This window comes from Cynocephalus volans, chromosome X, assembly GCF_027409185.1.
Source record: "Cynocephalus volans isolate mCynVol1 chromosome X, mCynVol1.pri, whole genome shotgun sequence".
Taxonomy (NCBI): Eukaryota; Metazoa; Chordata; class Mammalia; order Dermoptera; family Cynocephalidae; genus Cynocephalus; species Cynocephalus volans.
The window spans coordinates 143,275,605-143,299,712 of record NC_084478.1 but is presented as its reverse complement, the minus strand read 5'-3'; the positions used below and the strand labels follow the sequence as shown (position 1 = coordinate 143,299,712).

Here is a 24,108-nt window from a genome sequence, read left to right as displayed (position 1 = left end):
AGTATTTTGAAAATATCATCCCATTCCTTTCTAGCTTTTAGGGTTTGTGATGAAAAGTCTGATGTTAACCTGATTGGGGCTCCCTTATAGGTGATTTGACGCTTCTCTCTTGCAGCTTTTAAGATTCTCTCTTTGTCTCTGAGTTTTGCCAATTTGACTATGACATGTCTTGGAGAAGGTCTTTTTGGGTTGAATACGTTTGGAGATCGTTGAGCTTCCTGGATCTGAAGATCTGTGATTTTTCCTATACCTGGGAAGTTTTCTGCCACTATTTTGTTGAATATGTTTTCAATGGAATCTCCATTTTCCTCCCCTTCTGGAATACCCATGACTCGGATATTTGATCGCTTAAGGTTGTCTGATATCTCTCTCAGATTTTCTTCAATGTCCTTGATTCTTTTTTCTTTCTTTTTGTCTGCTTGTGTTATTTCAAACAGCCCATCTTCAAGTTCAGAGGTTCTCTCTTCAACTTCGACAAGCCTGCTGGTTAAACTCTCCGTTCTGTTTTTTATTTCGTTGAATAACTTCTTCAGTTCAGCAAGTTCTGCTACATTTTTTTTCAGGACATTGATTTCCTTGTACATTTCCTCTTTCAGATCCTGTATACTTTTCCTCATTTCATCATGATGTCTAGCTGAGTTTTCTTGTATCTCATTCAGTTTCTTTAGAATTATCACTCAAAATTCCTTGTCAGTCATTTCAAGGGCTTCTTGTTCTATAGGATCTAGAGTTTGAGATTTATTAACTTTTGGTGGTGTACTTTCTTGATTTTTTGTATTTCTGGTATCTTTTTTTTGGTGTTTATTCATTGTGGCAGGGGGTTTCACAGTCCACCGGTTTGAGACTAATGACTAACTAGGATGTTGCTGTGGTTGCCAATTTCGTATGGCTCCCTCTGTGACTGCTCAGTTGGCCTCTAGTGCCTTGTGTATGTGGTTGCCTCGGGTCTTGGGCTTCTCCGTGGAGCCACCTTTCTGGTCAGCTTGGACTCTGCTGGGCTGCTGGATCACGTACCACAGGGTGTGTGATCTCTGTTGAGCTTTCACTTCCTGTGCAGGACTTCTCCCTGTTCCGTGTGCTCTGGCCCAGGCTGTTAGATCATGCAGTGGCGACCCCACCGGGTGTGTGGTTTCTGTCGAGTCTCCGCCTCCCTGGCCGCAGTCTCCCCACTCTGTGCGTACTGTGCTGGGCTGGGGCGTGTCTTCTGCACCCCTCGTCTATCAGCTGGGCCTTCAAGACCCTGCTCGGCACCGCCTCGCCCAGGAAGTCTACCAGGTTTCTGCTAGGCACAGACGACCGGTCTCTCTGGGTGCCTTTGTAGCACTATGTAGATCTTTCTCGGGTCTTGTTCACCTTTGTATCCCCCCGGTATAAACCGAATCTAGCGCCCGCCTGCAGCCTGCTCTCCGGCAGGTTCAAGCGGACCTGGGAACTCTCCTACCACACTATTCCCAACCAGAAATTCGTTAGGGTTTTTTCCAAACTGGTGGCCGCAGAGATGGTATCTGCCTCCCAGTAACAGGGAGTTTACCGGGGGCCAGAGTCCAGGGTGTGGTGGAGTGACAGTCGGCCCGCCTGTACTTCCTTGCCCTCCCAACACTGGCCGGGGACGCTCCCCGCCACCAGCCCCGCCAGAGAACCGTGGAGGGAGTGGGAGGCGAGGCCGGCCCGCAGGCTCCGGAAAGCCCTGCGCCAGGCCAAGCAAGTGGGAGGGCTCAGTGATGGCCGAACCGGGCGGAGCTGCTAGCACCTGGGAAAATGGAGGCAGCCCCGGGGCGGTGAGTGGCCTGGTGGTGCAGGCAGGAGCCAGGTGGGCATCCGCCCCCCGAACAGAGCTGTGCCAGGGGTCACTCACAGTGCTGTGCCAGGTCGGGCGCTCACTCTCTGTCTCTGGTTTGCCGCCTTCCCCGTTCTCGGCCGCTGCCGCCTCGGGCTGTTCAGTCGTGGCGTGGCTCGGGCGCTCCCAGGAATCTTCTTTAATGCCAGCCTGAAACCGCGAATCCTGATTAGGGCAGCTGGCCACCTTCAGCGCGGCCCCGGCCTCCCGGATCCTGGCTGCATCCACAGCAGCCCTGGCGCCGAGTTCCCTGTTTCGAGACTCGCTTTTGCAGCTAAGAAACAGTTCTTTTCCTGCTCCACACTTCAAAGCTGTTGCCTTTAAATGAGGCGGCCTCTCCTGCCGGGGGCAAAGTGGCAGTCACCCCCCACGACCGGCCAGCAGCAGCGGTCCTCCCTTAAGAGATGGCGAGAGGAAGGTCCACAAGTTTCCCGGCTGCCTGAGGCCCAGTGGCCGCCTTTTCCACCTCAGCTACTCCGCGCCAGCCGCCACAGCCACCGCCATCTTGAAAAGTGTGCTACTATCTTAAAATCAGAAAATAACCCCAAACTAGCTGCAGAAATCTACTTGGACGGTTCCTTAGGCAAGAGAGAAAAGATGTGGAGAAATATAGAAATAAAATGAATTGCATCAAAATATATCGAGTGGGACTGAGTGGAAGGCCTGGGGCTGTAGATTGGATGCAAGAGTGATATTATAAAAAGTCAAAGATGTAAGCATTTATACCTAAAGAATTACTCACTTACTCTCTAGGTTGTCGTTTCACTCTGTTGATTGTTTCCTTTGCTGTACAGAAGCTTTTTACTTTCATATAGTCCCATTTGTTTATTTTTTCTTTTGTTGCTTGTGTTTTCAGGCTCTTGTTCATAAAGTCTGTGCCCAGACCTAGTTCTTGACGTGTTTCACCTAAATTTTTCCTTAGTAATTTTACAGTTTCTGGTCTTATACTTAAGTCTTTAATCCATTTTGAGCTGATTTGAGTATATGGTGAGAGGTGCATCTCTAGTTTCATTTTTCTGCATATGGATATCCAATTTTCCCAGCACCACTTATTGAAGAGGCAATCTTTTCCCCAATGTAGGTTTTTGTTGCCCTTGTCAAATATCAGATGGCTGTAAGGCTGAGTGGTGATTTCTGGGTTCTCTATGCTGCTTCAATGGTCCAAGTGTCTATTTTTATGCCAGTACCATGCTGTTTTGGTTACTATAGCTTTGCTATAATAACGGCTTTGCTGTTTTGATTAATATAGTCAGGTAGTGTTATGCCTCCAGCTTTATTTTTTTTGCTCAGGATTGCTTTGTGTATTTGAGGTCTTTTGTTGTTCCATATGAATGTTGAGATTGTTTTTTTCCATTTCTGTGAAGAATGTCATTGGTATTTTGATGGGTGAAAATTTTTGCTAACAATGCTTCTGACACGGGATTAATATCCATAATATACAAGGAACTCAAGCAATTACACAGTAAAAAAAAACAAACAAAAAACAAATAACCCAATTTAAAAATGGGCAAAGGAACTGCATAGACATTTTTCAAAGGAAGACATACAAATGCACAAAAGGTACATGAAAAACTGCTCGACATCACTAGTCATCAGGGAAATGCAAATTAAAAGCACATTGAGGTACCATCTACCCCAGTTAGACTGGCTATAATCAAAAAGACATTGAATAACAAATGCTGGCAAGGGTGTGGAGAGAAGGGAACACTCCTGCACTGTTGGTGGGACTGTAAATTAGTACAATCACTATGGAAAACAGTATGGAGGTTTTAAACAACTACAGATAGATCTTCCATACAATCCAGCAATTCCACTTCTGTGTGTATACTCAAAGGAATGGAAATCATCATGTCAAAGGGATACCTGCACTCCCATGTTCATCGCAGCTCTGTTTACAATAGCCAAGATATGGAACCAGCCTAAATGTCCATCAATAGATCATTGGATAAGAAAACTGTGGTATATATACACCATGGAATGCTACTCAGCCATAAAAAAGAATGAAATTCTCCCATTTGTAACAACATGGATGAGCTTGGAGAAACTTATTTTGAATGAAATAAGCAAAGCACAGAGGGATAAATACTGCATGTACTCATTCATAATTGGGAGCTAAGAGAGAAAGAAGGAAGGAAAGAAAGACCACAGTAGTGCATTGGATTTGCAGAGGGAGAGAACATACCTAGGTATACAAAGTAGAGTGGGGAAAGGGGGATGAGAGGGAGGTTGGGGATGATTGGGTAGGGGACATGGGGTATAATCACTATTTGTAGTAATAGGCATGATGCCAGTATGGATCTGGCCATCACATCTTAGGTACAAGTGGTGACAATTGGCTTTGTACTCCATGAATATTCCTAACCAATAAAAAAAAAAAAAGAATTACCCACTTAACTCTCCCAAGACTCCTTCCAACACTGTAATTCTGTGGATCCAGAGTAAAGTTACTGTCAAATTCATGTTAAACTCAGGACTCAAGCTTGCTTTTTCTTATTAAAACACAGGATTGTAGAATTCTAAAGTCACCTCACTAATTCATACCTCTCCCCACCCTTTCCTTCTCTCTCTCTCTGTCACACACACACACATATACAGGTTAAGAAATTTGTAATATGCGAAAACTATATCAGTACAGAAAAGTTTTTTAAGGAAAGAAGAAACAATTTTCTTTCTGAAAATTCTTCATAGACCACAACCAATCTGACTATTTTTTGAGACTTTCATTCTTTCTGTCTGCCCACCTGCTGCCTGTGTGTGTACATATGTGCATACATGGCTCCTCATCCTCAGCAATTCATTTAACCACCACTGCCAAAAAGCCACAGTGACCTCCTTGCCAGCATGTTGGAAAAACACATCAAGATTTGGTTACCTTTAATAGTTCTAAAGATAAATTCTCTTTTTTTTTTTCAGATGATTCCAAATTCTCAGAAGCTGTGCAGACCTTACTCACCTGGATAGAGCGAGGAGAGGTGAACCGTCGCAGCGCCAACAACTTTTATTCTATGATCCAGTCGGCCAACAGCCACGTGCGCCGCCTGGTGAACGAGAAAGCTGCCCATGAGAAAGAAATGGAAGAAGCAAAGGAGAAGTTCAAGCAGGCCCTTTCTGGAATTCTCATTCAATGTGAGTGGAAGTTAGAGTTTTGCTGCAAGGGTGAGAGGCCACTTTCACTTAGCCATCACTTGGCTCCACATAGGAGCCCAGGCCTACAGAGCCATCATGTGTCAAGGGGCAAGGCTCCCTTCTTCACTGCCTCTGTTCTCCTTATATTGCAAAATGCCCAAGATCCAGTTTCACAGGATACATGTGGGCACCTCCTGTTTTCATGTTTTCTGGTATATCTACTTTAGCTCCTTAGAAACACTGATACTCAGGCCACATCATGCACTTTTACAGCCCTGGGCTTCAAAAAAGGGTTGAATATTTTATTGTTGAAGTTAGGATATAACATCAGCATTTTAAAGCAGATTTTCTTTAGATTTGCATCATTGTCATCATGTAACATGCTTTTTAAGACCTCTATTTTAGTGATAAGTGTAATCATATTTTACATAAATGATTGAATAAAAACAAATTTGCTACTTCTGCATTTCGTATTTAGTTTCTTTTCTTCCACTACATTTGCTGAATGTCATAGACAATGGGACAGGTTGAGAAGCCACTGAAATGGCCATTTTTAAAAAGAAATACCAGACTTCCTATCAAGTTGGCAGAATAGATGGTACCTGGTGTCACCCTCTCTCACAATCAACCAACTTACAACTATTAAAAAGCAATGGCAGCCAAGCTGGGACCGCTAGAACTCAGGGGAAAAGGAAGAGAGACCTACAGAATTCATGAAGGCAGGAGAAGCCACAAGGAGAGAAAGAAAGGACTGCTCCAACCATTTCAAGCACCGACCACTTCAAGACTGGCCCTGGTGAGCACGCAGAGCAAGAGCTGGCAAAAGCCAAAGCTGTGCCCTTCGTATGAAGTTGCTTGAAGGCTGCAGGGGGGAAGAGGGACTTGGTGGCCCCCAGGCCAGCAAGACTACTAACAGGATTCCAGTGGACCCACATAGGAGTGAGGGGCCACAGACAACTGAAAAAAGGAGCCACTCACAGGCCAGTGAGTCATAGCAAGGGACCAGCAGTCCAGCACATGGCCCGTACCATGGGAAGTGTTTGGAACACAGAGGGTGGGGAAGACAGGCCCACCAGGGAAACATTGGGGCACAGCATGGACAGCTGATCTGCCCTCCAGTCAGCACAGGACCACTCAGAGGAGACTGGTCAAGAATATAGAACTGCATGGGGTGCAGTTCGCTGAAAAGATTCAGGCCCAGACCAGAGTTTCCACACAACCCAGGTGTACTGGAACTCACAAGACATGGAAGTGCTTACAAGGCCAACTATTAAAACCTGAGCTGTACCACAGTTTCCTTATCCTACTCTGCTATAAAAAAGAATGAAATACTGCCATTCGCAGCAACATGGATGGACTTAGAAAAATTATATTAAGTGAAATAAGTCAGGTACAGAAAGAGAAATATCACATGTTCTCACTTATTTGTGGGAGCTAAAAATAAGTAAATACCCAGACAAATGGGGGGGTGGGGAAGACACAACAATCACAATTCGTTGAACTTGTTAAGACAAGCTAACAAATATGATATTGATGGAGGGGGGGAGAGGGAGGGGCGAAGGAGGATTTGGTAAAGGGACACAAAAATCAACTACATTGTATATTGATAAAATAAAATAAAATAAATAAATATGAAAATATCATAAAAAAATCTGAGCTGTACAAAAAGCCTTCCCCAGATAATCAGCAGCAAAGTGGCAATTTAGCTCAACCACAGAGCTCAAGTGCTGATTCCCACAGGAAGTTCCCCCCATTTTAGAAGTAACCAAAGGTCAACAAATTAGTTCCAGTGCAGAGTTTAAGTAATGGGAATAGCAAATAACCCAACACAGAACTGAAAGAAAAAACAAAAAAACGTCCACATTAAAAACAAAGTTCTGATATTAACTAGTAAAGGTCTAACACCAACAAAAACACCTGTAAAACCTAGAAGGACCAGAGGCCCCCTGGGCTCCCAAGCCAGGGTGGGAGGAGGGCCAAAGGTCTCAGCCACACTTCCCCCAACATCCGCATCCAGCTCAGTGATGACCAAGCCACAGCTGGAAGGCCCCCAGGCTCCCAAGCAGAGGTGGTAGGGGCCAAGGACCTCAGCCCCATCACCCGACATTCACATCCAGCCCAGTGATGACCACCAGTCCACCAACAGAAGTTCCCCAGGCTCCCAAGCCAAGGTGGTGGGGGGTCGAGGGCCTCAGCCATGCCCCCTGACATCTGCATCCAGCCCAGAGGTAATCACTGAGCCACTGCCAGAAGCACCCCAGGCTCCTGAAGCAGGGTCGATGGAGGACTAAAGGCCTCATCCACGCCTCTCCAGGTCTGCATCCAGCCCAGCAATGACCACCAGGCCACTGCCAAAAGTGCCCCGGGCTTCCAAGCTGGAGCAGTGAGGGGCCAAAGGGCCTCAGCGATGCCCCCCTGATGTCTGCATCTAGCCCAGTGAGGATCACGGAGCTATCGCCAGTAGCGCTCCAGGTTCCCGAGCCGGGGTGGTGGGGGACTGAGGGCCTCAGCCATGCCACCCCCAGCGTCCGCATCCAGTCCAGCGATGACCCCTGAGCCACTGCCAGGAGGCCCCTGGGCTCCCCTGCCAGAATGAGGGGGGGTGCCACAGACCTTGACCATGCCTCCCTCCCGCCTTACCCGACCCTATCTCCCCTTTCCCCTCTCCCCCTCCCTACCAACTGCTCCACATCTTAGAATATAAAAATAATAGTAAATTAATTAAAGAAATACCACTGCAAACCTACCCAAGGTCTCTTAAATGAGACAGATCAGATAAATTCTCAAGTAATGTTTTATTTTTTTTTTTTAATTTTATTTTGTCGATATACATTGTGGCTGATTATTGCTCCCCATCACCAAAACCTCCCTCCCTCCTCCCTCCCCCCCTCGACCCAAGAATGTCCTCTCTGTTTGCTTGTCGTATCAACTTCAAGTAATTGTGGTTGTTATATCTTCTTCCCCACCCCCGGTTTTGTGTGTGTGTGTGTGTGTGTGTGTGTGTGTGTGTGTGTGCGTGAATTATATATTAATTTTTAGCTCCCACCAATAAGTGAGAACATGTGGTATTTCTCTTTCTGTGCCTGACTTGTTTCACTTAATATAATTCTCTCAAGGTCCATCCATGTTGTTGCAAGGCAGTATTTCATTCGTTTTTACAGCTGAGTAGTATTCCATTGTGTAGATGTACCACATTTTCTGTATCCACTCATCTAATGATGGACATTTGGGCTGGTTCCAACTCTTGGCTATTGTAAAGAGTGCTGCGATGAACGTTGGGGAACAGGTATACCTTCGACTTGATGATTTCCATTCCTCTGGGTATATTCCCAACAGTGGGATAGCTGGGTCATATGGTAGATCTATCTGCAATTGTTTGAGGAACCTCCATACCATTTTCCATAGAGGCTGCACCATTTTGCAGTCCCACCAACAATGTATGAGAGTTCCTTTTTCTCCACAACCTCGCCAGCATTTATCATTCAGAGTCTTTTGGATTTTAGCCATCCTAACTGGGGTTAGATGGTATCTCAATGTGGTTTTGATCTGCATTTCCCGGATGCTGAGTGATGTTGAGCATTTTTTCATATGTCTGTTGGCCATTTGTATATCTTCCTTAGAGAAATGCCTACTTAGCTCTTTTGCCCATTTTTTAATTGGGTTGCTTGTTTTTTTCTTGTAAAGTTGTTTGAGTTCCTTATATATTCTGGATATTAATCCTTTGTCAGATGTATATTTTACAAATATTTTCTCCCACTCTGTTGGTTGTCTTTTAACTCTGTTAATTGTTTCTTTTGCTGTGCAGAAGCTTTTTAGTTTGATATAATCCCATTTGTTTATTTTTCCTTTGGTTGCCCGTGCTTTTGGGGTCATATTCATGAAGTCTGTGTCCAGTCCTATTTCCTGAAGTGTTTCTCCTATGTTTTCTTTAAGAAGTTTTATTGTTTCAGGGTGTATATTTAAATCCTTAATCCATTTTGAGTTGATTTTAGTATATGGTGAGAGGTATGGATCTAGTTTCATTCTCCTGCATATGGATATCTGGTTATCCCAGCACCATTTGCTGAAGAGGCAGTCCCTTCCCCAGTGAATAGGCTTGGTGGCTTTGTCAAAAATCAGATGGCAGTAAGTGTGTGGGTTGATTTCTGGATTCTCTATTCTATTCCATTGATCAGTGTGTCTGTTTTTATGCCAGTACCATACTGTTTTGGTTATTATAGCTTTGTAGTATAGCTTAAAGTCAGGTAGTGTTATGCCTCCAGCTTTATTTTTTTTGCTCAGCATTGCTTTGGCTATGCGTGGTCTTTTATTATTCCATATAAATGTCTGGATAGTTCTTTCCATTTCTGAGAAAAATGTCTTTGGAATTTTGATGGGGATTGCATTGAATTTGTATATCACTTTGGGTAGTATGGACATTTTCACTATGTTGATTCTTCCAATCCAAGAGCATGGGATATCTTTCCATCTTCTTGTATCCTCTCTAATTTCTCTCAGCAGTGGTTTGTAGTTCTAATTATAGAGATTTTTCACCGCCTTGGTTAACTCAATTCCTAAGTATTTTATTTTTTTGGTGGCTATTGTAAATGGGCAGGCTTTCTTGATTTCTCTTTCTGCATGTTCACTATTGGAGAAAAGAAATGCTACTGATTTTTGTGTGTTGATTTTATATCCTGCACCTATGCTGAAATCATTTATCAATTCCAAGAGTTTTTTTTGTAGAGGTTTTAGGCTGTTCGATATATAGGATCATGTCATCTGCAAACAGGGACAGTTTGACTTCATCTTTTCCAATCTGGATGCCCTTTATTTCCTTCTCTTCTCTGATTGCTCTGGCTAGTACTTCCAACACTATGTTGAATAGGAGTGGTGAGAGTGGGCATCCTTGTCTAGTTCCTGTTCTTAAAGGAAAAGCTTTCAGCTTTTCCCCATTCAGGATGATATTGGCAGTGGGTTTGTCATATATGGCTTTAATGATGTTGAGATACTTTCCCTCTATACCTAACTTATAGAGGGTCTTTGTCATGAATGAGTGCTGAACTTTATCAAATGCTTTTTCAGCATCTATAGAGATGATCATATGGTCCTTGTGTTTGAGTTTATTGATATGGTGTATCACATTTATTGATTTGCGTATGTTGAACCAACCTTGCATCCCTGGGATGAATCCCACTTGATCGTGATGAATAATTTTACGTATGTGTTGCTGTATTCTGTTTGCTAGTATTTTAGTGAGGATTTTTGCATCTATATTCATCAAGGATATTGGCCTGTAGTTTTCTTTTTTGGTTATATCTTTACCTGGTTTTGGTATCAGGATGATGTTTGCTTCATAGAATGAGTTTGGGAGATTTGCGTCCGTTTCAATCTTTTGGAATAGTTTGTAAAGAATCGGTGTCAATTCCTGTTTGAATGTTTGGTAAAATTCTGCTGTGAATCCCTCTGGTCCTGGGCTTTTCTTTGTTGGGAGCCTTCTGATAACAGCTTCAATCTCCTTTATTGTTATTGGTCTGTTCAAATTTTCTACGTCTTCACAGTTCAGTTTTGGGAGCTTGTGTGTGTCCAGAAATTTATCCATTTCCTCCAGATTTTCAAATTTGTTGGCGTATAGTTGTTTATAGTAGTCTCGAATGATTCCTTGTATTTCAGATGAATCAGTTGTAATATCGCCTTTTTCATTTCTAATTGTTGTTATTTGAGTCTTCTCTCCTCTTTTTTTTGTTAGCCATGCTAATGGTTTGTCAATTTATCTTTTCAAAAAACCAACTTTTTGATTCATTGATCTTTTGTATTGTTTTTTGGTTTTCAGTTTCATTCAGTTCTGCTCTGATCTTAATGATTTCTTTCCGTCTGCTAACTTTAAGTTTGGATTGCTCTTGTTTTTCTAGTTCTTTAAGGTGAAGTGTTACGTTGTTCACTTGCCATATTTCCATTCTTTTGAGGTGAGCATTTAATGCGATAAATTTCCCCCTTAATACTGCTTTTGCAGTATCCCACAGGTTTTGGTATGATGTATCATTATTTTCATTAGTTTCAATAAATTTTTGATTTCCTGCTTGATTTCTTCTTGGACCCATATGTCATTAAGTAGAATGCTGTTTAATTTCCATGTGTTTGTATAGTTTCCAGAGTTTCGTTTGTTATTAATTTCTAGTTTTAATCCATTGTGGTCTGAGAGAATACATGGGATAATTCCAATTTTTTTGAATTTATTGAGACTTGATTTTTGACCTAATATGTGATCCATCCATGTGCTGATGAGAAGAATGAATATTCTGAGGTTGTTGGATGGAATGTTCTGTAGATATCTGCCAATTCCAATTGGTGTAGAGTATTGTTTAGTTCTTGTGTTTCTCTACTGATTCTTTGCCTAGATGATCTGTCTCATATTGACAGTGGGGTGTTCAGGTCCCCTGCTATTATGGTATTAGTGTCTACTTCCTTCTTTAGGTCTAATAGAGTTTGTTTTATAAACCTGGCTGCCCAACATTGGGTGCGTACATATTTATGATTGTTTTGTCTTCTTGATGGATCAGTCCTATTATCATTAAGTAGTGTCCCTCATTGTGTCTTTTTATGGTTTTTAGTTTAAAGTCTATTTTGTCAGATATAAGAATAGCTACTCCAGCTCATTTTTCTTTTCTGTTTGCATGGTAAATCTTTTTCCGTCCTTTCACTCTTAGTCTGCGTGAATATTTTTGGGTGAGGTGGGTCTCTTGTAGGCAGCATATAGTTGAGTCCTCCTTTTTGATCCAGTCAGCCAGTCTGTGTCTTTTGATTGGGGAATTTAAGCCTTTTACATTAAGAGTTGTTATTAAAAGGTGTTAATTTATTCCTAGAATTTTATTGGTTGTTTGGTTGTCTTAGGTGTCTTTTGTTCCTTGCTTTCTGATTTACTGTTTGGTTTCTGTGTTTGTTGGTTCCTTAGGTTGTAGATAACGTTTTTGTTTGATTGTTTTCTCTTCATGAATGCCATTTTTATTATACTTGTGGGTTTAGATTTTTCTTGGGTTTTCATGGCAGTGGTAGTTATTTTTCAGGAACCAAACCCAGTACTCCCTTGAGGATTTCTTGTAAGGGTGGTCGTGTGGTAGTGAACTCCCGCAGTTTTTGTTTGTCTGATAAATATACTATTTGCCCTTCATTTCGGAAGGATAGCCTTGCAGGGTAGAGTATTCTTGGCTGGCAATCTTTGTCTGTTAGTTTTTTGAATATATTATCCCATTCGTTTCTAGCTTTTAGGGTTTGTGATGAAAAGTCTGATGTTAGCCTGATTGGGGCTCCCTTATAGGTGATTAGACGCTTCTCTCTTGCAGCTTTTATGATTCTCTCTTTGTCTCTGAGTTTTGCCAATTTGATTATACCATGTCTTAGAGAAGGCCTTTTTGGGTTGAATACGTTTGGAGATCTTTGAGCTTCCTGGATCTGAAGATCTGTGATTTTTCCTATACCTGGGAAGTTTTCTGCCACTATTTTGTTGAATATGTTTTCAATGGAATCTCCATTTTCCTCCCCTTCTGGAATACCCATGACTCGGATATTTGATCGCTTAAGGTTGTCTGATATCTCTCTCAGATTTTCTTCAATGTCTTTGATTCTTTTTTCTTTCTTTTTGTCTGCTTGTGTTATTTCAAACAGCCCATCTTCAAGTTCAGAGGTTCTCTCTTCAACTTCGACAAGCCTGCTGGTTAAACTCTCTGTTGTGTTTTTTATTTTGTTGAATAACTTCTTCAGTTCAGCAAGTTCTGCTACATTTTTTTTCAGGACATCGATTTCCTTGTACATTTCCTCTTTCAGGTCCTGTATACTTTTCCTCATTTCATCATGATGTCTAGCTGAGTTTTCTTGTATCTCATTCATTTTCCTTAGAATTATCACTCAAAATTCCTTGTCAGTCATTTCAAGGGCTTCTTGTTCTATAGGATCTAGAGTTTGAGATTTATTAACTTTTGGTGGTGTACTTTCTTGATTTTTTGTATTTCTGGTATCTTTTTTTTTTATGTTTATTCATTGTGGCAGGGGGTTTCACAGTCCACCGGTTTGAGACTATTGACTAACTAAGATGTTGCTGTGGTTGCCAAATTGGTATGGCTACCACTGTGACTGCTCAGTTGGCCTCTAGTGCCTTGTGTGTATGGTTGCCTCGGGTCTTGGGCCTCTCCGGGGAGCCACCTTTTTCTGGTCAGCTTGGACTCTGCTGGGCTGCTGGATCACGTACCACAGGGTGTGTGATCTCTGTTGAGCTTTCACTTCCTGTGCAGGACTTCTCCCTGTTCCGTGTGCTCTGGCCTGGGCTGTTGGATCATGCAGTGGCGACCCCACAGGGTGTGTGGTTTCTGTCGAGTCTCTGCCTCTCTGGCCGCATGTCTCCCCGCTCTGTGCGCACTGGGCTGGGCTGGGACGTGTCTTCTTCAACCCTCGTCTATCAGCTGGGCCTTCATGATTCTGCTCGGCACCACCTCGCCCAGGAAGTCTACCAGGTTTCTGCTAGGCACAGACGACCAGTCACTCTGGGTGCCTTTGTAGCACTGTGTAGATCTTTCTTGGGACTTATCACCTTCCTCCTGGTTTCACAGTTATTTGTGTACTTGTCTTATCTCCCACACCAGAGCGTGAGCTCCTCGGGGTAGGAGCCCGCAGCACACGGTTCACCTTTGTATCCCCCTGGCACGAACCGAGTCCAGTGCCCGCCTGCAGTCAGCTCTCCGGCAGGTTCAAGCCGACTTGGGAACTCTCCTACCACACTATTCCCAACCAGAAATTGGTTAGGCATTTTTCCGAACTGGTCGCCGCAGAGATGGTATCTGCCTCCCAATAACAGGAAGTTTACCGGGGGCCGGAGTCCAGGGTGTGGTGGAGTGACAGTCGGCCCCGCCCGTACTTCCTTGCCCTCCCGACAGTGGCTGAGGACGCCCCACGCCACCAGCCCTGCCAGAGAACCGCGGAGGGAGTGGGAGGGGAGGCCAGCCCGCAGGCCCCGGGAAGCCCCGCACCAGGGCAAGCAAGTGGGAAGGCTCAGTGAGGAGCCGAGCCGGGCCGGAGCTGCCACCACCTGAGGAAATGGAGGCAGCCCTGGCGGTGAGTGGCCTGGTGATGCAGGCGGAAACCAGGTGGGCGTCAGCCCCCCGAGCAGGGCCGGGCCCGGGTTCACTCACAGGGCTGTGCCAGGTCGGGCGCTCACTCTCTGCCTCTGGTTTGTCGCCTTCCCCGTTCTCAGTTCCCGCCACCTCGGGCTGCTTGCTCGGTCCCGCAGTGCGGCTCGGGCACTGCCAGGAATCTTCTTTTATGCCGGCCTGAAACCTCGAATCATGAATAGGGCAGCTGGCCGCCTTCAGCGCGGCCCCGGCCTCCGGGATCCTGTCTGCATCCACAGCAGCCCTGGCACCGTGTTTCCTTTTTAGAGACTCACTTTTGCAGCTACGAAACAGTTCTTTTCCTTTTCCATACTTCAAAGCTGTTGCCTGTAAATGAGGCAGCCTCTCCTGCCGAGGGCAAAGTGGTGGTCAGCCCCCACGACCAGCCACCAGCAGCGGTCCTCCCTTAAGAGATGGCAAGAGGAAGGTCCACAAGTTTCCTGGCTGCCTAAGGCCCAGTGGCCGCCTTTTCCACCTCAGCTGCTCTGCGCCAACCGCCGCAGCCACCGCCATCTTGAACCACAGTTCAGGCTTCTGGATTCTACATTTAAATAACATATCTTAACCATGAATGTCAGTTATCTTCATTTTTAAGTTCTCAAGATATTCACCAGCTACCAAGGAACACTCATGCTCCTAGCGGCCAGTGTAGATGACAGGAAAATTCATTGCTGTTCCCTTTCATAGTACACTTTCACACAACAACGAAATCACCTAAGGACACATTTCCTAGAACATATCCCCATTCTTAAGCAACACACGATTGTATAGGACACATGATTTCTATCGCCTGCTGGTTAGGTCCCTCAAGTAATGTTTTTGTTCAGCATATTATAAAATTATGCTCTCATATTTTTTCAGTAAGGAAGTGTATTCACCTTAAGAATATGGGTACAGTTTTATGATTTTGCTTTTAAGCAATTATGGTCCAATCTTTCCATACTTGAGTTCCTACACTTGACACACACATAATTGGGATTAAGGGAGTGTTGTTCCATCTTCCACTTGTATTTTGAAAGTATTTCTGGGCATAAAATCCACGAGGTGAAAGCACATGTCTTCAGGACTTCAGAATAAGGAGAAAAAGAGAGCAGTATATATCATGGGAATATCAATTTTAAATCATTAGAAGACAGGGTACAAACAGGGCTGTAAAGAAAAAAAATAACATGTCTGTTCTTACTGTGAACACCCAGCTAAGCAGGAGATTTTGTCCTGCTTTTCTTTTTCCAAAAGAGTCGTGTCTAAGCTTCCCCTCTCTTGAACTGGTTAGGATAAAGCCCCAGAATATTTGTACACATTTCTCCTTTTGACATTTTAAGAGACTCTGAAAAATACTCTCTAGGACTGCACTTACATGGTATTCTTCCATAAAACATATTTCTCCAGTCAACAAGCCTATCCAGGCAGACTTAAAATAGATTCAATCCATCTTAGATTTTGATTTGATGCTTTTGGTTAAACGTATCTCAGAATAGTAAAAGGATGAATTCTATTGAAGGGAAGCATCCAAGCTTATTTCAGAGAGCTAGTTTGTGAAAGGAGCCAGTAGTAGTAAGTTGCTGGTACCATTTGCCACTTGCTTTCATGCTGTGCAGGGTCAAAAGTACTAAATTAAACACAAGTATTAAACTAAAACATTTATTATGGCTCTTGCCTCTCCTGCCTGAATGAATACAAACTGCCTGTATTAAAACTTTCATCATCATTTCACCCCAAACCTCTGGAGTTTCTTTTCAGTATATTGATGTTTCTTCTTTTGAGTCCCCTTTAAAATCATAGTACCCCAGAATACATAGCCTTTTCCAAGCACAACCACAGCCTAGTATAATGTTATAGCAAGAAGATACAACAAGTCTGATGCATATCTTTTATTTTATTTCTTTTCTCCTCTCTTTTGCCATCCCTGGATGATACTCTGGCCTGATCCAACTGTCCAACTGCTGATTTGATGCTGTAGTTGAGCAGATAGTCGCTGTGTACCACTCTGCCTCCAAACAGAAGGCATGGGACCACTTCACAAAAGCTCAGCGTAAAAACATCAGTGTTTGGTGCAAACAAGCTGAGGTTGGTAACTTTTTGCCCTTGGTAGCCCCTCAAGGGGACAGTTTCTTTAACAAGTTATTGATTTGGAGTTTAGCTGGAATTAAATAGTTCCAAGCTCCCATGGTCACAAGTCCCTAATGAAACACTAAGTTGTGTTCTATAGCCTGTCACTGTATCTAGACCACCTGCTGTCAAAAGGGTAATAAATATGCACGTGTTTTCTTGAATGCATTCTGCTGGGTAGAAACCTTGGTAGTGAAAATGTACTTTTCTGAGCTAACTAGGCTTGAGTATAACAATAATTATTGACCTGTGCTTCCAGTGTTAGTAATATTAGGGCTGTCTTACATTTTATTAGAGCGTTTTGACAGTTGAGACTAGAAGCTACGGTTATGTTGGAGCATTGAAATTCCTGAGCTGCTTTTATCAAACCCATACAGGCACCTGTATAGTTGGCAGATTTAAAGGTAACAGAGGACTCTGATATCAGGTTAAGGTTGACACACCCCTCCGCCTGTGCTCAAGTGACATTTTTAGCATAACACTAGAATATGTGTGAAGTTGCTATTCTGAATCCAAAATTAAAAACTAAGGTGGGAGGTTTGTTTTCACCAATATGCCTTTGGAAATGGTAGTAAGTATGCCTCAGGTTCTTCTGTTCCTATGGGCAACTTCCTTACCCAGCCCTGATACCTTCAATCTATATATGCAGCAACTTTTTCAACTTCGTTTCTGAGTCCTCTTTGCCAGTCTGGTAGCAGGCCCATTATATCTATCATTTCAGGTTGTCATATTCCTTAACATTTAAATAGCATTTATAAGAGAGTTATATTTATAAAGCACTTTCATATTGGTTATCTCACCTATATGAGCCTCAAATGGTCATGATGTAGTAGAAAGAATATTGAACTTGGAGTCACACATGAATTCAAATCTCAGTTCCTACATGTTAAAGCTGCTTAATTTTGAGCAAGTTATTCAGCCTATCTCAATCTCTATTTCTTCACTTGTAAATCAGAGATAATGAAAATCTTACAGGATTAAATGAGTTAAGAAGTGTATAAACAGTTGGAAAAATATAAATAATATTACTTCAATTTATTATTAACAACCTTGTAAGGGATAATGAGTAGGTATAGAATCTATGCTTTACATGTAAAGAAACTGAAACTCAGAAATGCTAAGTGATTTATACAAAATTACACAGCTAGCAAGTAACTAGAAATTATTCTTCTCACTCTGAGCTCTGGTACAAACTGCCTTGTGGACTTGAGTGAGTCATTTAACTTTTGTGGACCTTTGTTTTCTAATCTGTAAAGTGAAGAAAATAATCTATTCTCTATGTTCTTCATGAGGATATATGAGATAATTTGTGTGAGAACAATTTGAAAACCATGAAGAGCATTTAAGGGAAAATAAGGCAAACCCTGCTCATAAACTGATAGTCTCTGAACCGTCAGTTCTGACACAGCAAAGGGATCCAGGAGTCACTGGAGAGAAATCCCTGAAGACATCATCCAATGGGTAAATAGAGTCATAAAAAGCCAATAGCATCTTTAAAAAAAAAAAGAAAAGAATTAGGAACAAAAAAGGAAGCTATTGTCTTACTGTAGCACAAAATGATTTTAGAATCCAAGGGTTATCTCATGTTGTTGACCCTCAACAAACAAAATTCAACATTGTAATTCAAACGTTTGCTCAGCACCTCTCTGTCTCAGGCATTATGACAGGCAGTGCAGGATGAAATGGTCTTTGCCCTCAGGGAGCTGGAAGGGTAACGAAAGTGATCAAGAGGAAGAGTGAAGTTTCATACACTAAATTTAAAATATCCAAACTCTTCAGAAGAATAAAGGTTGAAAATTGTCCAATATGTCTTACAATTGTAGAAAAGCAGTATTAAGCGTCTTTCTTTCAATACTCATACACTCGTATCCCTCTTATGGGTTAGAAGAAGCTATCTGAACTGCCTCACCCTTCAATTGCCTTTTCGTAGGAGGAAGGGAGCCTCTAATTGGAGCACTGACTTGTAAACTACATTGCAATGAAATATTCCCCATCAATATTATCCATCAAGGCTTTGTGTATCAAACCTACCTATCTGGTGGTATGTACTTGAGTTTAATTACGTTCACAGGAGGGATAGCTGTGCTAATAAGCTGGGCCTATCTCTGGGCCTATAGAAAACAGAGCTGTGCACCCTATTACCGAATATTAATATCAGAGCTTCCTTGGCAGAGTGGTGATGATAAAGTACACAGCCAGTGTGACCTACCTAGAGCTACATGTTTCATGCTGTGCTTTTAGACTTTGTAGAAACCAAAAAAAGAAGTTTCCTGCCTTATTAATTGGATTAAATGATTAAATTAAGTTCCCCCTTTGGTACCTCAATCCTGATAAGCAAAATTACTGAGAGAAGGACATAGCTCATGACCTTCCTCTGGCATTGCATTCTCTAGACCTAGAAGATCTCTTCTACTTTATATTGGTGCCACTTTAAGTCATGGTTTATTTTTGTTTTTATGTTTGTTTTTGTTTTTTACCTGTGCAAACTTTCACTTAATAGCAGGCAACTAAGAGGACTAAAAGGAGGTATCCTATGGGAAGTGAAGAAAATGTCCTCTTAAAGAAACTGTCCTCTTAAATTGTGGCTGCCTCTTAGCACCTCACTGGAAATCAGAGCATCTGAGAGACTTAATCAGCTAGACTGGCTTTTTCTTGAGCCAGGTATCAAAGCCACAACTCATGAGTCCGGCTTTTCCTCAAGGTGGAAGTTTCTGACATCTAACCTTTTTACCAGTTACCTCTGGGAACTATCAGCTGGTGACCTTCTCGTGTCACAAAGTACCTCTTCCTTGTCTCATTGTCATTCTTCTACCAGTAGCCAACACTCTTACTCTGCTGAGAGAGAAGGTATGGAGTAAAAAGAAAAAGTCTGCACTTTCAAGGAGTTTAGGCACTAACTTTGATAGCATATGCCAGAAAGATTAGTTTGCTAATGAGTCTTTTTCATTGCTTTACTTTCCTGATTTATAAGTGTGTGAGGATCCTACTAATACAATTGAAAAGCATAGTAAGAGAAGGCTGAAATCCCTTTCCTTACTAAAAGTTAGTGTCTATGGTGACTTTACTGGCAGTTCTGTGTGTTGTTGGAACTCTTTCTGTACAGAATCCTTTAAAACCTGCATGTTTCTTTCAAGCTGGCCTGGATTAGAAGCTAAGCCTTGGATGATGTACAAAACTAGATCCAGAGCAATAGACATGAGGATAAACCCCCTTGTAGTTTTCCTAATATGAGGTTTCACACTGTTGGGCCAGAAAAAAAGAGACTTGATGATTGCTAGTGCTCTTAAAAAATGAAATACTACGATTGCTAAAATAACTTTCTGTCTAGATTTACAGGCCTACCATTCCAAACTCTGAAGAACTGTTGCAGATAGATATTAAAGTCATCCACGTACCCTTGTTTTAGAACCCACTAACACTAGCTATTGGCTTTCAGCCATCAAAAAACATTTTAACACAGTTTGGATCAACCTAATTTGTATTTCCATTATGTATCATACAATAGACATTGATTAACAACCTGTGTTTGTGCTCTGCCTTATTGTATTAAATGATGCCTCAGAATCAAATTCCTACATAAGTGCAGAAGCTATCTCTCTATCCTGTGCTCCTTTTCATTCCCTCATTGACCCCTTCCCCATTGAGTTTCCTGTTAATGTTGAAAGTCTGGGGAAGTAGAATTTTGTTTCACATTTAAAAAGGAACTAATTTTCTGGTAATCATCTTCCTATCATAAAACATGAATAAGATGAATTTAATGCCACATAAATTTTTGTAAAACTATAGTTATATTATTAACATGTAATGATTTATGATATGCTTACTTTATGATACATCAAAAATGTCAGCTGGTGCAAAAGTGATTCTTGTTATGCATTTTCATCTGTCTCATGTTTTAGTTTTATTCTATATGAAAGTGCTTTGTCCTCCATTGTAGAGCAGTGTATGAATTTCTAAGCTTCAGAAAAGTTACTACTACAACAGACTCAAAGTCATTATAATGCATTTCCAGAAGTCACTAACAGTTCACTGTTGAAATGAAAAATACTGCAGATCTACTGTGGGTGGGAGAATGGTATAGAAACTTTAGGAGGGCTGTCTTACCATTTTTGTTATAGTTTATCAGTGATGTCAATTTCAGGTAGAGATTTACAAATGCAAATGGCTGGAAAATGTTTTTGCATGCCATTGCTGCTTTTTGGGTTTCAGCACTGGATCGAAATGTCAGGATGGGAAATGGCACAAATCTGGGAGGCAGCTGTTCCCTTTGCTGTCTGCACATCAGTGGTTCAGAGTCCTCCCCTGCCTGCACTTATGTCCAAGCTAGATAGAGTGCCTTCCTCAGGTACATGACACCTTTTAGCCCTTCTCTCCAAAGGTATTTGTTAAGGTTTGCTTCCCAAAGTAGAGCTTTTCTGACCCAACCAGAGAATGCAATCAACATTGATGTCAGATATCAAGTGCTTTAATGGTAAGGTTTTCAAAGAATTAAAATCTCAGTCACTTTTCTTACAGGTACTGTCATTTACTAAGTGCTTTTCATAAGTTTACTTTAGTATGGTACCCCATAGCCTCTAATGTTCCCTTTGCCTTTGATCTCATTTGTTAATTTGGGTAACTTAGTAAGTATTGGGTATTTATAGAAGAGTAATGATATGAGCCTTAGTTTTGTTTTTGTTTTTGTTGTTGTTGTTGTTTTCTTTGGAGCTAAGAAGGATTGTCCAGTAGGTAGAGGGCTCTGAGCTCTGCTATTTTGTCTGACTGACTGAACAACTAGGAACAACCTTCCCCCTTTTTTTCTTACTCTCATTTCATTATCAGCTAAAGCAACTGATAATACTTGTTCCTGAAGTATTTTGAGGCATTTTGGTAAAATTTGACCATAGGTCTGTTATCTTTTTAGGGATTTTTGAAGATGAGAAAGACCTCTAATTAAGTTATATCACTTAATTACTGAACATTTTATATTTCTAGGAAGAGATTATGCTTTCTTGCCCAGCTGGAAGCAGAAAGATGCTTTGTGGATGCTGAGCAGCTACAAAACATGTCTTAGCTCTCAGATTTTTCTGCCCTGGGACATTTACCTAAAAGGAACACAATTTACTCTTCTGAGAAACACAATAACTTTCCCAGGGTCAGGTGACATGTTTGTGAATCAAGAGTTGGTGTCTCTTTATGCTCTCTGACAGTCTACATTTTTGTTAGACAACTAGAAAGCCATGACTTTTCCTGATGCAGTAAATTGTACAGTGTTCAAATTTGCCAATGCCAAACCTAGTTTTAATCACCTTTCCAATATCAGCTGTTTGATGATAACTGAAACCCAGACTCCTGAGATAGAATGAATTCTCAGAAATGAGAAATTCCTGTATCGTTCTCTGTGCAATGAGTTTGAATAAGACATAGTAAATCTCTCTCTTGACAAAGCCCTTTAAAGTTTATTTTTCTCAAGTAAGTCATTATTTTCTTCCATTTTAAATAATGCCCCTGCAGTATGTGGGAGATACTATGTTAGCATCTGATTTTTCTATTACTTCTTAACTATCAGTGATGATGCTTGAATAGCTCATTTTTTTAAAAGGGTCTTTTATTTCTTTTTAGTAAAAACTTGAGATAGAAATCATTTTTCCTGATAAAAGGGATAACAAAGAAGGATATTAGTTGGGATAGTGACAAACTACAACATTAATTATTAAGAAATTCTTTTCAAATATTTATAATCCCCCTAAATGGAGGCAATTTCCTCCACAGCTTTGGGTATTTCCTGTATAACAACCCAGTATGTGCTAACCTAGGCAAGGAATTCTTTGATCAGTACTGAGGAGCCTGTTACAGGCATCAAGTGGCCTCTAAATGATTTCAGTTTTCTCCAAAATGCACAATTCTCATGCTTACATTTTTTAAGTAAATTTTCCAGTGTGATCTTGGTCATATCCAATGTTCTTCATGCCTTCCTGAGAGTCTGTGTTTACCTCTGGTAGCACTTCCCCTCAGACTGAAGAACTTTCTTTAGCATTTCCTGTAGTGCGAGTCTGTTGGTTATAAATTCTTGCATTTACTTTTGTCTGAAAATATACTTAGCTCATCTTCATTCTTCAAAGAATTTTTCTCTGAAAATAGAATTCTGAATAAACAGATATTTTTATTCTTCAACTTTAAAGATATTATTGCACTGACTTCTGGACTTTATTGTTTCTGAAAGAAATCAAAGTACTCAAATTGTTGTTCCCCTCTATATATAATGTGTTGTTTTTCTTTGGCTGCATTCAAGAGTTTCTCTTTATCTTCAATTTTCTGCAGTTTGACTGTAATGTTCCTAGACATGCTTGGAGTTCACTGAGGTTTTGAAAATGTAGATTAATGTCTTTCTTCAAATTTGAGAAACTGTTAACCATTATTTCTTCAAATATTTTTAAATCATTCTCCCTCCCCTCTCTTTCTGGGATTCCATTTTCATGTATGCTAGACCTTTAGATGCAATCCCACTCTGAGGCTCTGCTATTTTAAAATATATATTTTTTCTCTGTGTTCTTCAGATTGGATACGTTTATATTGTTCTCTCTTTAAATCTCAGCAGAGGAATCAACATTTTTTAAAAGAATCTTTAGTTCTTTTTATTTCCAGACCAAAGAACCTTTGGTTCTTTTAAGACAAATGAACCCTTGGTTCATTTTTAAAGTTTCTATTTCTCTGCTGAGATTTCCTTTCTTTTCATTCATTATGAGTATATTTCTTTTACATCATGAGCATAGTTGTAATAGCTGCTTTAATTCCTTGTCTGCTAATTATCACATCTAGGTCACTTTAAGGTTGGTCTCTGTTGATTGTCCTTTTTCTTGGAAATTGGTCATGTCATCCTACTTCTTTGTATGTCAAGTCATTTTGGACTTTCCCCTAGATATTATGAATATTATGTTGTGAAGACTGGATTCTGTTCTGTTTCTCCAAAGAAAGTTGACTTTGTTCTCTCTTGATTTAATGGTCAATTTATTTGGTTGGATTCAAACTAGAAATTCTCTCTTGGATGGCAGCTCAAATCTTAGTTTAGTTCTTTTAGCCCTAGCTATGCTGCTTGGAATCTCCTCTGTGCTTGTGACTCAGGGATCATGGAGAAATTTAAATAGATCTTATATACCAAATCTGAAGCTCTCTCTTTAGCTGTCTCCCTTCTAATATCTCCTCCTCACTTTCCAGGGGCTGTAGTTGCCCTGAACTTTCTTTTTGAGTTCTTTAGGCCATAAAAACTGTGGGTTCTCTATTAGAAATTTAGCCACCTTGTGAGGTGCTAACTCTGGTCCGCCTTCAGACTAACAGGTTCTTTAAAAACCGAGAGACTCACTCTATGCTATTCTCTTCTTCCAAATGTCAACTCCTCTTCAGAATATACCTGCTTTTGTTTACTGTCTAAAGCCATCAAATAGTTATGAGTTTTGTTTATATTGTTTTGTGTTTTGTCCAAAAATTATAGTTATTATCCATGGGAAGGTTTGTCTAGTGGGTTTTTACTCCTGACAGTTCATTTTTACTGTAACTTCTAAACTGGGAAAACTCGATTAAGAGTTCTGTTCAGTAAAACTATAAGAGGAGAGGGAAGAGGATGACAAGCAGCAAAATTAAAGGATCCAACATGGGAAGGTGAAAATTGCAGTCCAGAAATCCACATGAGTAAGAAGTAAGGGATCTTTCATGGCCAGAAGTACTTTCTGATATGGGAAGGATACAGGAATCAAAGACTGCCAGAGATCTGGGTCTGGAAAGAAAGCCAAATGTAAGAAAGAGTGTACCCTGCTCTGTTTTGTGTAGTGAGACTATTTTAATCTCAACATGCCCCTTTGCCTTTGCCTTAAGAGTACTCTGAGATTGTTGTTGTTGTTGTTTTAATATGCAAAAAAAATTTTTTTA

At 41.2% G+C, this 24,108-nt stretch overlaps 1 protein-coding gene across 2 annotated transcripts in view; it reads left to right on the top strand.

Moving 5' to 3' along the window:
- ENOX2 (ecto-NOX disulfide-thiol exchanger 2) overlaps positions 1–24,108 on the top strand; it is a 321,651-nt gene that overhangs the window by 270,542 nt on the left and 27,001 nt on the right. For both annotated transcript variants that reach the window (XM_063083160.1, XM_063083159.1), the window contains 2 exons: positions 4,751–4,963; positions 16,058–16,164. In XM_063083160.1, coding sequence (XP_062939230.1) covers positions 4,751–4,963; positions 16,058–16,164 — 320 coding nt within the window. The remainder of the gene's footprint in view (positions 1–4,750; positions 4,964–16,057; positions 16,165–24,108) is intronic.